The sequence below is a fragment of the Athene cunicularia genome, assembly GCF_003259725.1.
Source record: "Athene cunicularia isolate RWA chromosome 8 unlocalized genomic scaffold, athCun1 chr8_part1, whole genome shotgun sequence".
NCBI classification, from domain to species: Eukaryota; Metazoa; Chordata; class Aves; order Strigiformes; family Strigidae; genus Athene; species Athene cunicularia.
The window spans coordinates 32,598,969-32,613,504 of record NW_020799109.1 but is presented as its reverse complement, the minus strand read 5'-3'; the positions used below and the strand labels follow the sequence as shown (position 1 = coordinate 32,613,504).

At 40.3% G+C, this 14,536-nt stretch overlaps 1 protein-coding gene across 1 annotated transcript; it reads right to left on the bottom strand.

Annotated features, from left to right (window-relative positions):
• Positions 1-836: 836 nt before the first annotated feature.
• On the bottom strand, positions 837-11,477 carry IVNS1ABP (influenza virus NS1A binding protein). The gene is made up of 15 exons (XM_026853375.1): positions 11,229-11,477; positions 10,562-10,811; positions 9,193-9,319; positions 8,698-8,867; positions 8,543-8,618; positions 7,606-7,779; positions 7,090-7,215; positions 5,616-5,723; positions 3,419-3,545; positions 2,654-2,878; positions 2,396-2,517; positions 2,087-2,213; positions 1,870-2,001; positions 1,538-1,711; positions 837-1,110 (listed from the first exon to the last, which is right to left on the bottom strand). Exons 3-15 carry the CDS (start codon positions 9,301-9,303, stop codon positions 860-862), a joined length of 1,923 nt encoding a protein of 640 aa, XP_026709176.1. The 5' UTR covers positions 9,304-9,319; positions 10,562-10,811; positions 11,229-11,477; the 3' UTR covers positions 837-859.
• Between the last annotated feature and the right edge of the window lie 3,059 nt (positions 11,478-14,536).

Below are 14,536 nucleotides of genomic sequence, written 5' to 3'. Positions count from 1 at the left end.
TCCCCCCCCCCCCGTTTTTGTTTTACAAAGGTCAGCCCCCTCTTAGTAACAAAACTGCTGTCCAGCAAGTGCCCCTCCACATTTCTGTCAAAATAGCTGGAGCCCAAATCCTTTCCCCATCCTCAGAGTCACAGCTCCATGCTGTTGAGGAACTGGGCCCAGCTCTAACACAGGTGGTGCACACTAAGGGACAATCATGCAGCAGATGCTCACCTACAGCAGCAAGGCAGGCATCCCCTCAGGCTCTAGGCTCTTCAAGGTTGTCTCTTTGCTTCAATAACCATTTATCTGCCAGGTTTGTTTCAACAGATAAAATACTCTGCTGAGTATATAAAAACTGTTATAAAAAGGCAATCATAAAAGATAAGGTATTGGCAGGCATGTCAGCGCTTTTTAATAAAAAAAATAACCATTATATCTATTTAAATAAGGCTTCTTGTTACAGATTGTTCCAGTTACTGAAGGAAAACAAGGCCTGATGAAAAAAACAATCCCCCATACATCCCCCTTCCACTTCCTGCCCCAAGAACACAGCCTACAGGAAAAGTCATTTAATGTGCAAAGTGACAAAACAAACACTGGGGGAAGCTCCTGAAATGATATGCCCAGTCTCATTTCTCTTGCATTACCTTCAACCTCTTCAAAAAAACCCTCAAAACAAAGTTCTAAAATACACAAAAAACCCTTCATCTCAATATTCTTTCCAAAACAAATATGTACAGCACATTAATATGCAATATGCAAAAGCTCTGTGTTGCTGTTGGCAACATCTATGCCCTCCCCAACCCTATTCACATGTGTACCTCTACTAAAACACAATTACATCACTAAGCCTGTTAGTTTGAAAAGGGAAGTTAATTCACTTGTAAATTTTTACGTAGGGGCTCCATTCATTTGACTCTGGATGGTAGACTTCAACTGTGTTCAAGAATTCATTGCCATCAAATCCCCCAACTGCGTAAATAGTGTTGGCCACTGTGGTGATCCCGGCGTTGCTCCTCGGAGTAGTCATGCTGCCCATCATCCTCCACTCGTTCCTGGCAGGGTCGTACACCTCCACACAGCTCACCGCATGAGAGCCATCAAAGCCACCACCGACAAAGAGTTTTCCTACCAAAAGGAAGCAAAAAGTGAGTGCTCAGCAGCTCAGCGACAGCTGCCTCCTTTCTGGGGAGGTCAAAGCTATGGCATGTCGGGCTTCCTGTCAGAAAGCTCTGCCTCGGTCAAGGTCTGAAGTGACAGTGTTGACCTGCTTTGGCTCTCCTGATCATTAATGCTGACTGGAAATTATTTCAGAATAAGTGCAAAGCCCAAATGCAAACTGATACAGCTGCTAGAGCTGAAAGGGAAGAGGTGAGGGCTAATGCCCCAAAACAAAAATTAGGTTTTTTTGTTTTCTGATATTAAAGTTGGAAGCACAGCCAGGTTCTTACGGTATTGTTGCTTCCCTAAAAAGGGACACAGCTCTACTTGTATCACAGCTTAATGTGAAGAACTCCCCAAGCGCCAGAGGCTGCTGGGGGGGGTGGAAGCCTACCATCACGAACTGCCACTCCCGCCCCTCGCCGAGCCACGTTCATGGGCGCAATCAGGGTCCAGGTGTTGTTCTCTGGGTTGTAGCGCTCCACGCTGTTCAGACAGTTCCACGACTCCGCTCCTCCAATGATGTACAAATATCCCCCCAGTTCACACACTGCGGACTGATGCCTCCCTGCAATCAGAACCCAGGAGTTACAGCACAGCACAGCAGTTGTGCACTAACAGCGTGCCACAGCAGTGGAAATTTAACAGGTTTGTGGCTTGGTTTGAAACCTGCAGTTTTGCAAACGCCTTTTCCCTGCTCCCATCCAAACCTCAGAGCAAACTTACGGATGTTAAGGGGAGCACAGCTTGTCCAAGATTTTGTCACAGGATCAAACACATCACAGTTCTTCAGTCCCTTTTGGCCATAAGGATCTGAACCACCAACAATGTACAGTTTTCCATTCAGGGCACATACTCCTAGGCACGCAGTAAAGAATAATAAGCAAGCTAGTAAACGAATACATTTTTAAAAACCCCAGTCAATCAACTGCAGAAGGGATACCTGCATTGCAGCGATTGGTTCTCAGTTCTGGAATGGGTGTCCAGTCATCTATTTCTGGCTCATACATTTCTCCACAGCTCAAGTCATCAGAGTGACCGTTTGACCCCCCCACAACATAGAGCTGCCCCTAAATGGGAAAAAAAAGACACTGGCTTCACAACCAAATATGCCACGATTCAAGTAATTTGTGTTTTAGCAACCATTTAACTGCACTTAAGCAACTCCTGCTACCACTTTGTGCAGTTTGCCCTGTTTGTCCCACCTCCGCTGACACGAGGTCAGGTTTGATCCGCTCTGCCCCCCACACACCATGAGCACTGCCATCTGGAACCGAGCTCGCGGCGTCCTCATCGGCGCAATGAAAGTCCAGGTGTCCTTCTGCGGGTCATAGCATTCCACCGTGCGCAAACACTCCTCTCTGTTATACCCACCTAAAAAGAAAAGGCTGGATGACATCATGTTTCGAAAGTCTGAAAGTCCGACTCTGACACGGCATAGAGACTCGGGAAGCCATTGACCCTGCACCCAAGCAGGCCCCCATCAGAGAGCTGACACTGCTTCCCTTACCTGCGGCAATGAGCTTGCCATTGAGCTCGGCAGTGCCCAGCCCTGAGCGAGCGTACTGCATCGGCGACATGGGCTTCTCCATGATGTCGCTGGGTTGAAGCTCAAAGCTCAGACTCTTCAGCAGGCGCGGCGTACTCGTGGGAGAGCTTTGCGGGCTGTTACGGCCATGCAGGAATATGACGCATAGCACCCCATCCAGGACAGCCAGACACAGGTAGGTGTTGCCTGTCATCGGGAGAAAAGGAAGCCACCAATATTAATGAAGTTTTAGGTGAACTTAAGTGAATGCCAGCTAGGGTCTTCTGATTACACTTCTCCCCTTGTAAGCGTGAAAACTGTTTTTTCTAGTTACTGATTCCAAGTGTTAGCAAGTTTTAGATTATTAATAGAGTGTTCAAAGGACACAAGACAGCAATCTAAAGATGTGCTAGGAGAAAGCCTCCTTGCACATACAGAGCAAATAGCTCTGTAAGCAAAGGCTGCCTATCTCCTAAGGACTCCCTGGGTAGGTTATACACCCCATGGGACTTGGGATGGCCCTGGCGAGGAGGCATCAAGAGGATGTCAGTGATCCCATTTTGGCCCCCAATTGTGTTGGAAACATCCCACGAATTACTGGGCCAATTACTGGACTTTGCATCATCGGTAAGAAAAAGCACTTCTGCATCCCTGATGGATGTTGAAGGAAATCCCCAGGGAGGGGGAGGTGGTAGGCAACAGAACACCAGACATGTCTTTTAGACAAACCCTGCCCTGGTTACTCACTTGAAGTTTTCTCTGAAGCAATGATTTTCCACTCGTGTTTAGGACTCTGAACAGTAGCATTTGGAGAAAGACTTCCAGAGGAGCTGCTACTGATCTGCTTGTGATCATTCTCACGTGGTGGCTTCTTCTGCAAAATCAAAAGGCAGCTACAGAAACCTAGCCAGAGACTACACCTCCTTCTACCTTTGCTTCTCTGAGCTAACATGTAACTACTCAAGAGAACACCTCCGCAGAGCATCATTTATAGCACACCTAAATTTTCAACAGAACATCTTGCCTGCTCAGCAACAGTGGCCAAAAACCACCCTACATCTTCTTTTGGTACTCCTTTCATCCTGTGACTGCTGCTTTCTACTGCTGGTGTCTGACTAGAAATCATTTCAAATTCCTAGAAGAGAGTATGTGTTAGTAGCAGAGTTTTCAAATGTAAGGAAAAACCATTTGGCGAAAACTCATCTACAGACTAGAAGCCTCACTTGCAAGCTCTGCTTCTGGAACCTGAGTTAATTATATAATGCTATTTGTAGGTGAATTAACCATTCTCTTAATTTCCTGAAGACAAATTAATTTCACCTCAGTTCCTCTCTGTGCTCAGATTAGCCGTTTCTTGGATTTTACTCCCTTGATGCTTCCCACTAACAGGACATTTCTGCTTGCTTTTCTTCTTCAATTAAGTTTATACTGTAGCTTACATTAAAAAAACAAAAATTTCACATTTCAGATTAGATTGCACAGTTGGCTGTTCAGGCTTTTCCTGAACCGTACAAACCAAACACAGAAAGTTACCTTTCTGTCTATTCTGTTTAGCAGCAAGGATTACGACCACAGTACCAGGCCTGCGATGCCTGCACAGTTCCCCGAGTATGATCTCTGTGGAAACTGTCCTAAGACTTCTGGAATACATCACCCAACTCGGGTAACTTTACACAGAAGAGTTTGATTGCTATACTCGGCACGCCATGAAAATCAATTAATTTGTGGATAGTGTTTCTGTTATTGCTGGACCTTCATCCAATAACAGCTTATTCTTTTAGCCTTCGATCACCTCTACAGTTACAGAAATTACAAACTTTTGTAAGTCAAAAATTTACAAGCTACAATTTTTGAAGGACTGTCATTTATGGGTTGTCTGGCATTATTTCTTGCAATCATTCAGAATGTCTGAAGTTGGCAATTCTTATTATCAGAAAAGATTTTTTACAAGTTGAGAATTTTCAGCCTTATTTTTGAAAATGAACTTTTTGAACATTTGCCTCTCAGCTTCTGAGCATTACAGGGTATAGTATCCAAAGGTGGTGAAGTCTGTGAAGGCTTACTAAAAACAATTCAGCAACTGGAAAATTATCTGGCTTTTCACTTTCCTCTCTCTTCACTTTTGAAATCCATGTTCTGGGATGGAGAATATTTTAGAGAAGTATTACCTAAAAATTTCAAGAAGTATACTTTCATATCACATTCCACCGTTGCAAGTTTAAATTCACTGAGTTAGAAGCAAATATATTGTGATATTTAAGAACCTTAATTCGTATAAAACAACTGATAAATTAGCCCTTTTTTAATCTTTATTTCTTGAACAGCCTCCACTGTGCTAAGCCCTGTGTTTTTCAGGAATTGCAAATAATTATATTTGCCTAGAACTAAAAAATAAAAATCTCAAAGCTCAGGACTGATTTGTACGCAGTCAAAGCACTGGCTATCTCTAGATGAGAAGTTATCTACTCCTGGTTTATTGAAATCTCTCTTGCTCATTATCAGTGCAGCTGAACAAAAGAAACGGACGCTGGCAGCTGACAGCTCAGAACTTATGTCTGGAATCCTTTTCTGTGCCAAAATTTAACAGATGCATTCTCTGCTGCCAGCCAAGCACTCTGTGATTCTTTACAGTCTCTTGAATATCTCTACAAAGCCACAGCTGCCTGGCTACAGCTGACTGCTTTTCCACCTCTTCTTTCTTCTAACTGCCCAAGATTTATTTTGAAGTCAAACCTAAAGCACTCCATTTTGCAAAGGCTGAGTCAGTCTGCTGAAAAACCAGCAGCAGAGTCTAATCATCGCCTCCAGCCTTTACGATACTTTCTCGTCATGTGTTTCTCTTACAGGTGCTGCTGCTTTCTCTGTCACAGTACACAAGACTTCAGGTGTGCTGTAAACTGCTCCAGTCTATCTGGGGTTACCTGAGACTGTCTGAAATTTGTACCTGCACAAACTGAATGTGGTCATCATCACTGCCATACACCTCAGCCTGTCCATCTAGCAGATTTCCATCAAGCAGCTTGTGATCAGCTGAGTAGTACAGCGTTTGAACCTGCAAAAACAACAACAGAATACACATGTGGCTACTGTCTCCACTGCTACTTAGCTACAGGCAGATTACAAAAGGCAGTTGCCAGCATACTTCTCGTCATCTCATCTCAATCTAGCAGAATGACAAAACTAAAAGGAAGCAGATGTCATGGTGGCAATCTTCAAACATGGGATGAAGGTTCCTTACTTTCTCAGCTTGAGAGAAATCTTCATTTTCCAGGGACTTCTACTGTTTTTCCAGCACAGAAACATTAGACAATCAAAAGGCACATTAATTTGCAAAATTACACAGATTCACAATCTCATGCAAGCATTTTTGCTATCCCCGCAAACAAGTTTTCTGCTCTGAAAAGTACACATCTTTATCTCGATCAAAAAGAGAGAAGCCAACAGTGGACTCTAAAAGAAAGGTATGGGAATGAGGGAAGACAACACAAATTTAAGTTCTGGAGGAAACTCTTGACCCAACTAAACACCAGATGCAACTGTTTCAATGTCATGCATCTGAATTTCAACATGATCAAAGCTTATAAAATGAGTTTTTCCAACAGGAAATACAGACTTGAGAATATATGACAGTATCAACATGTACTTTTGCCTATACAAGTGTTTCTGAAGATCTATTGTGCTTGTAATAACAAACTTGGAAATTTTTGATGCTTTATGGGTTTTTGTAAAGTCCATTTTCTCTAGCCAATTAAAAATTTAGACTCCCCACTAATTCAAACACTGCCCAGGCTACATCTAGTATTAGTATTCATGAGTAAAGCCATTTAATAACACACAACTTTCAAAATAATGCATCCTGTAAAGGAGTAAGTAAACACCATTAAATCATCATCATCGTTCTCTGCCCACAGCGGATTTTCTTAGGAGAACTGGGGCAGGACTGCTGCTTCTGTACGTGTCAATACACTTGAGGTTTCTTCTTGGTTCTTCAGCCTTGGTATCCTAGTTTTGTTAATAAACCTATGGGGAGATAAATCAACGGGGAGGAACAACCATTAGAAGCTTTTACCTACTTCACATTTACAAGCAAAACCTGCAAAGGAAAACATCAAGAATCTACAGCAAGTTTCAGTACCACCTCCCCAATTCTAAAGCAAGATACACGCCACTTTGAGGTTACTATACAGCACATAGTGAGCAAAAAAGGAAAGCGGAAGACCAGACTGAACAGTTCATTCAGCTCACCTGAACACCCCCCCAGTTTCTCAGCTTAGGGGTACCTACAGTAAAATTTAAATTCTTTAGGGTCACAGTTAAAAAAGTGAAAAAATAAAAAAATTAAAAGGGATCATCCTTCATATTGACTTTTTTTTTTTTTAAAAAAAATGATGTTTCATCCCATTTTCTTAAATACTAACCTCTTCCATTAGATCTTCCAGGCTGTCTCCATTCTCCCAGATGCTGCGCTGTACCCAGTTGATTACCTTTGTGTACAATTTGCCATTGCTGGGTAGGCCAGTATTGTCTTCCAGCATTACTTCAAGCTTGAATTAGAAGAAAAAAGGATGATTTACTCTATAGGTATTACCTTTGTATCTGTAGCACACTGTACTTTATGTAGCAAGCATTACTCTGGCTTTACCACAGAGCTAGAAAACACCACCTAGCTTTCAAGCCTATGCCACTGAAACTAGGAAGCACACACAAGTACAGCTGTAGTTATTTTGCACTTGGAGAGGGTGACAGTACATATTCTCTAGGGTTAAGGTTCACAGTAGCAGTAATACCGTACAGATCCAGAATTTTTACACTGTTGGTAAAAAAAGCCAGCACACCAAGCTTTCCTACTCCCAAAAAGGATGCCATAGTAGTTGCTCCTTGGGTTGTTTTTTAGAAATCACGTACCAGAAGGAAGTCTAGAAGCTTAAGCTAACCTTTAACCGTGGAAGTTTGAGAAATTCTTCCTGTTCTGAAATCTGTAAAAGATGTTCCTGAATGTACCCATCGATCCTGTTCAACAAACGTGAGTCTCCCATACAACTGGCAAAGTTTCGGTAAGAGATGCAGCTCTGAACATCCATCTTGGAGAGCAAATAGTCACCACAAACCTTTTAAGAAAGAAAGGCTGCATCTTAGTTTACAAGTAGACAAGATTTTTGTACATTTACATTATCCATCCCAAGATACAGCAACAGCTGTTTTCTGACTGCAGAACAGTGACTGACTGTTGTCATCCCCGCCCTCTGCTAGAGCTGTAAACAAAGTGCTGCCTTCCACTGGAATATGCATGTATTAAAAGAAAAGTCATACATGGCTGCAAGCTTCTCACATTGACCCCATGCTTTTCTACCAAACACCTATTCAAAACAGCTCTTCTGCAGTCAAGTGAAGATGAGAATCCCAACTCCCTTGGCAGAGGTAGTACCCCTATCTGTGGCAAGAGGAAGCATTTCTAAACTCAAGCGCTACCGAACTTATGTTCAGAATTGTATGGATTATTCTTTTTTCCACATGACTGCCACAAATTAACAGGTTTAATTATGTCCCCCAATGCAACCAAGCACACCACCACTTCCACAAACCTGAAGATAAGTAATCAGCTGTGATTCAGAAGCCATTTCGCTTACACATGTGCACAAATACAACTCTTAGTTTCAGAGAACCCGTCAGCACAAAGGTTAACACTGGTGGTGGAAGCAATACATACTGATGTCACTCAAATCAATACAATGTTAATGAACATCTAAAGTAACTTATACGCTGAGCACTTTTCCCAGAGAATCATGAGATTTTGTCACAGTAACACCAAAAAGCATAATGCTATCAGCCTGAGAAAGCAGAATGGACTTCTGGAAGAACTGAGAACTGTACCTGCTTAACTCTCTCCATCTTCAACTTCTTTGCTGCAGAATATACATCTTTCACCAGTTCTTTATCAGCTTTTAACCTATTAAAGAAATTTATCTTTATTATTTTTATTTTTTTAAATTAAAGACTACTCTCTAGTTTCTGTGCAAACTACTTACTGAGCAGTATAGGCATAATTCAACAGAACTTCAACAGCTTCTGGATTAAGATCATCGAATTTAACATGGGAAACTCCATGAGAATCACTGTCACTATTGAAGATTTCAAACAGATAGGGACTGCAGCAAGCTAGCACGGCTCGGTGCGCCAACATCTCATGTCCACATACCTTTATTTAAAAGAAAAATAAGGAACCCACATGCTACTAAGAATTTTGGTTAAGTACATTTGTATTATAACAATATAGATGTCTACCCAACTGAATGTCACAATTCAAATCGATTTTTCAAATCAATACAGTCTCCAGTGTACATCAGCTGAAAAAACGTTAGCGTCGCTTCTCTCAAAGTAATCTGAATTTTTTAGATCTGCATTTTCAGATAAATCGGATTCTAAAATCTCAGGTCTCATGCTCAGTGAGGCACATCATGTTACATAGCATTAACAAAAACCCCACCGTGTTCAACCATCATACTCAGACAGAAAAAAGGTACCTGGAGACGGACATCGCAGAACTGACCACTTTTACGTAAGGCATTTAGTTTGGCAACAGATGACTCGATGAAGTTTTCATCTTCAAACATCAAATACCCATTAGGAATCATTTTGGTGTTGGTCTGGCTGAAAACAGAACATGTAAAGTTTACAGATACAACAGTTTACTTCAGTATACAAGCAAACAAACATTAACAGGGAATTAAAAAAAAAAAATCCATCTCAAAAAAAAAGCCTAGAAGTGTACTATTGCTGAGTATGTGTTGACAATAAGCCTTCGGGTTGACTGGATTAATAATTTGAGGCCACAACTTTTAACTTATCCACATTACTTCAGTAAGCACCAACTCCACAACTACATGCTGAACCTGTGCTAGCTCTGGATTATACAAGAGGCTTCATTCCCCTCAATAAAGATCAGATTTAGGAGATTCATCACTATTTTCTCCTCACTGTATGAAATCTGTCATATTGGTCAGCTCCGTTTTTTGCACAGATCCAAAAACCAGCTACACCAAAAAGTAGAACCTGAAAATTTAACCTAACAAGTAGAAGAATAGTTATAGAAATAATTTTTTATTTAATGTTGTGAGTAATGGCTTAAACATTTTAGAGTAGCTGGAAGTTATGAAAGAACAGCAGCACCCACAAAACAGAATTAAACACATTGTAAACAGCAACCATGTATTTTAAGTCATCTCAAAGATCTTACCCATATACGAATGTACCACCTCAGGTAAACTGGACCAAGACTAGAAAAATAACTTCAGGAAACTAACTTCTGAATTTGGAATCTATTTTACAGCTCATTTAATCGATTCTTTTTTTTTTTTAGTTTTAGGGAAAGTCCACTTTCCAAACAGGAAGCTAATTAAGAATACTCTAATATGACCTGACCTAATGTATTTGAAATAATAATTAAAAAAAAAAAAAAATCAAATTTGTAGGTTTGAGCTGCTAACATACACAAAAGTATACTTTCCTCAAGAATTTTAGAGGAAAGAATACGTGGGATGCTACTCATATTACCAGAACAATGTTTTATTTCCATCTGAAGTTTAAGAAAATACTGAAGATCAGACTAAACAAGAAAACCCCCAAAATAGAAAAAGTGGATAGCAAAACCCAGTAATAAAAATAGCAATCTCTATACAAAATAATTCTAGCATTAATCCATTTATTTTAAATCCACTTACTACTGAAAACATTTGACCCTAAGCTGGCAACAATAATCTTACTTACAAAGATCACCTGGTATACACTTTCATTTGTTGTGTTTTATTAAAAAAAGGGCAGCAAGGTTTTCAAGTGGCAGAATTTCAGCAAAAGTATTAATTATTGTATATGCAGCTAACAGTATCAACTTACCTAGCAAATATATTACTGTAAATTTTTTAATGACAGGTCTTAAAATGATCCAATGGTTATCACTGTGTTAAAACAGAGCACTTCAGTTTTGGTATCTTCTGACAGGGAAGATGTTTGTTGAAATGCAAAAAACAGACGTGTCTTTGCAGCTGCAATATGGATTCCAAAACTATCAGGTTTAAAGATGATGTAGTCAAGTCCTTAAGAGCTATAGACATGAATTTCTTCTGTGATAATCATGAATCATAATCTGCAATAAAGGAAAAGTTACTTGGTAAGGACAACAAATAGTACTACCATAGATTTCAGATGAAATTTTGCTAGTGTCTTAAAGCAGAAGCAAACCCAAACAAGTTTTTCTTCACAGAAAAAAAAAAAAAAACAGCCTGACAAATTCCATGTTGACAGCAATACATTCTTGTGCCTAATAATGGGTCAACCACATCAATTTTCATACCCACACAGACAAGACAGTGGCTAAATTAGTGTTTAGAGAAAAAGTTGGAACAGCTAAATCCCATTTTTTAGACAATTCTTTACCAACTCTAACCTTCAGCACCTCATGCATCTAGATCATTATTGCTTGTTTACACAAGTAAATAATGCTTAAGTAACACAACAAAAATGACTAAGGTTTTAAAAAGAAACTAATCCACATGCCTCCTACCTTTTGCTTTTCCTGTACTCATCTACTTATATCCTTCTTCTACTGAATGCCTAAAATGGACTGAAGATGGATTAAGGACATGTCTGAAATGACTGGGCATGTCTCCAGTCTTCGGTACTTCCAAAAAAATTATAAAGTCAAAAATCGCTATTTCAATGATAACTTTCTTTGATAGTCTCTTCACTACCCTGTGAACAGAACCTGTCAAGTTCTGCACTGGCAGCGCAGACTGGGGCAGCTTTGTTGGAACTCTGCTTGTGGGTGGGCTGTTTATGCCAGACTTTTTTGGGGGAGGGGAGGAGCAGCAGCAGGGAGGTATCAGGCATCACACACCCACTCTGGAATTTTCCATGACCCTGATGCCACCTCAGGAAAACATCGATCACTTCATCCACTTGAGTTCCCTGCTGCAGTTCCAAAGCCATATTTGTATCTACAGATTAAATGCCACACTGGGAATCAGGTTTCCTAAAAATAGGTAAAGCTCATTTCTCCTCGTCAAAAATTTAAGAAGTCACCTTTGCTGTAGGCAGGAGAGCCTGGTGACCCCAGTGACCTGCCAGCGCTTACAGACGGGATCATTTGGGCAGGACCTGTACCTCCCTTGGGCTCTAAGTAGACAAGCAGCTCAAGCACGACGCTGATTCTCAGGAGGGGCAGGACGCAACTATCCCACCACACACTAGCTCCCGGGAAAACTGCTCACATCCTCAACAGCTTCTTGCAACCCTGGAAACAGAATATTTCAGCCAGCAGTTAACCACAGAGAAAGAATTAATGAACATTAACTTTGGCTACTAGAACAAATCGACCCACAGATATAAAGCAGGAAACGACTGCTCCAGGGCAGCAGTGGTGTCTGTAACACAGCACCCCCACCGCAGGGAGGACTATGGGAACAGTAGCCCAGGGACTACAGCTTTTTCTACAATGTACTTTAATGTCACCATACTTTGACAGGAAAAAAAAAAATCTCAAAGATGAAATGTATGTTCCTTTTATAATCCTACAAGCAAGTTAAGAAACTGAAAGAAAGACCTATTTACCAAATATTATTTAACTACACATTTGGAAGTCAACATCTCTCTTGTCAGTATAACTGATATAACCATTTCAAGTTTCTAAAGCAATCTAAACATTTCACTTCTCAAAAACAGAAGCAGTCTGACGTCCACACTTCCCCCACAGATTCACCTCACCTGAAACATTCTGTTGTTCAAAGATGCAGAGGTATTATTTCAACACATTTGTTTCAATGAATTAGCTTGTCAAGAAAGTCATGAAATTATGCTTCACCAAGACTATCCATGAACATGCAAGAGAAGTACCACCAAGAGACCTCTGGCTTTATCATTTCAGATTTTAAACCTTCCATTTCTGTTGTAGGACTTCAAGACATGATGGCCAGACCTGCTCAGCCAAATGCAAACTACAGCAGGCATCTAAGAAGTTAAGTTAATGGGGTCAGGCTCCAAGTCCCAGGCAGGAGCTGCACTGGGTGGTCGGTACAGCGTCACACTAATTTGGACCAACCCAGTCACCACTGGCTTGATTCTGAGCAGCAAGCAACACTTTGCATGTAAGATTATCCACCTTGCTCACACTGGTTTTAAACCAGCTTCTTCATGACTGTCAGATCTCTCAAAGAAGTTATCTTGTTAACAGAGTAGAGCTTCGTAATTACCAAAGCAAATAAAATGTATATTGCTACAACAGTTCAGACAAACAGGCTTCTGGTCTGCTCTCGCATCACATTATGCATTCCCCTATTCAATATTCATTGGGGTTGCTGTTAATTACTGGTACTGAGGCTCTGGGGAGATGTCAAGTTACACGACAACTATTCAAACAATTTCAACCAAATTCCAGAATCATACTTGCTTGGTTTACTTCTCTAGGCATATTCTGCTGTAACAGAAGAACTTTCTTTCAAGTGCAGTGTTTTAAAATTTGCTCAAGGTACTTGCTTATGACTTTCAAGACCTAAAAAGGACACCCAAAATAATTCTGGATTGAAATGCAAGATTTGTCTTTTAAAGTCCTCTTTTGTGCATGAGGTCAAAACCACACATTTTGCATTTATGCACCTAACAGTATTGTCCAATCTCAATATCCAGGAATACAAACATCTTAATTCTTACCACAAAGTTTCAATACTGTTGTATGTGAACCATGGCTAATATTTCCATTCAAAATGGCATTAAATAGCACAAGCATATTCATTACTTTCTGCCTTCTTTTTGGTTCGGTATACTACTATTAGAACAAAAGCCAAATAATCAGCCAAAATTTAATGAAAAGCCAAAAATGATATGTTTTCTGCATTAAAGGTTATAAAAAGGGACTGCAAACAAATGCCTTTCTTATTTTCTAAAAAAATCCAAATCACTTGCCATTATCTTTTTTCCCCCCTTACTTATACTCCCTTCTAGCTTACCACATCAGGAACTGTCAGAGGCTTTTTAAATAATTTTCCAGGCTTTTGAATTATTTTCAACTAAGTGTGACATTCACAGATCACTGTCAGCCAGGTAAAGTATGAAGTCTGATGCCTCTGAAATGATTACTTTTCAAGTGCCATCAAAACGCCCTTATTTGAACATGTTAAAGCTACAGAATTAGCATTCCAGAATAGGAACAATGCATCCCATTTGAGAAAATTCTTACTTGAGAGCAGGCCTATTTCCTGAACTTATTTTTAAAACAAAGCCAAAACCAAGAGCAACAGATAAACTCTGGATCTCCATTCTAATTTAATATTAAAGACTGAGAGACAGCACCACCCCTGATCAAGAGTTGATGATGTTCGGTGTGATTCTGCAGAGGACTGAGCCAGGCCCAAGCCAGGCCCAAAGCCACGAAGCGTTCCCGTGGTGCATTTCGATGATAGGGCTGTACCCAAGCAGGGGAACACCAGCACTCAAATGCCTGCACAGTTGCTCAATTTAAACATAACTGTGTTTAATAATTGTGTTTCCTAAACACTTACTGTTATGCACAGACTGAGATTTTAATTTGCTACATATATGTACCACTGGACCATGAAAGAATCACAGCTCATAATAAATTCAGAGATAAATTTGCTGCATGTAGCTGACTTCCACAAGAGAAATTTCCTCCCTTTAAACTCATCTTTCCACTTCACTGTCTCTATGTTAAAAGGTGCATTTAAGAACTCACCTAAATAATAATACTAAGTCTTCTCATCCTTCACTATGCTATCCTCTTAGATGTATCTTGCAAATGCAAATACTACTGAAATATGATTAGCTCAGTTACAAGAGCAAATAGATGTCATAATTAATACA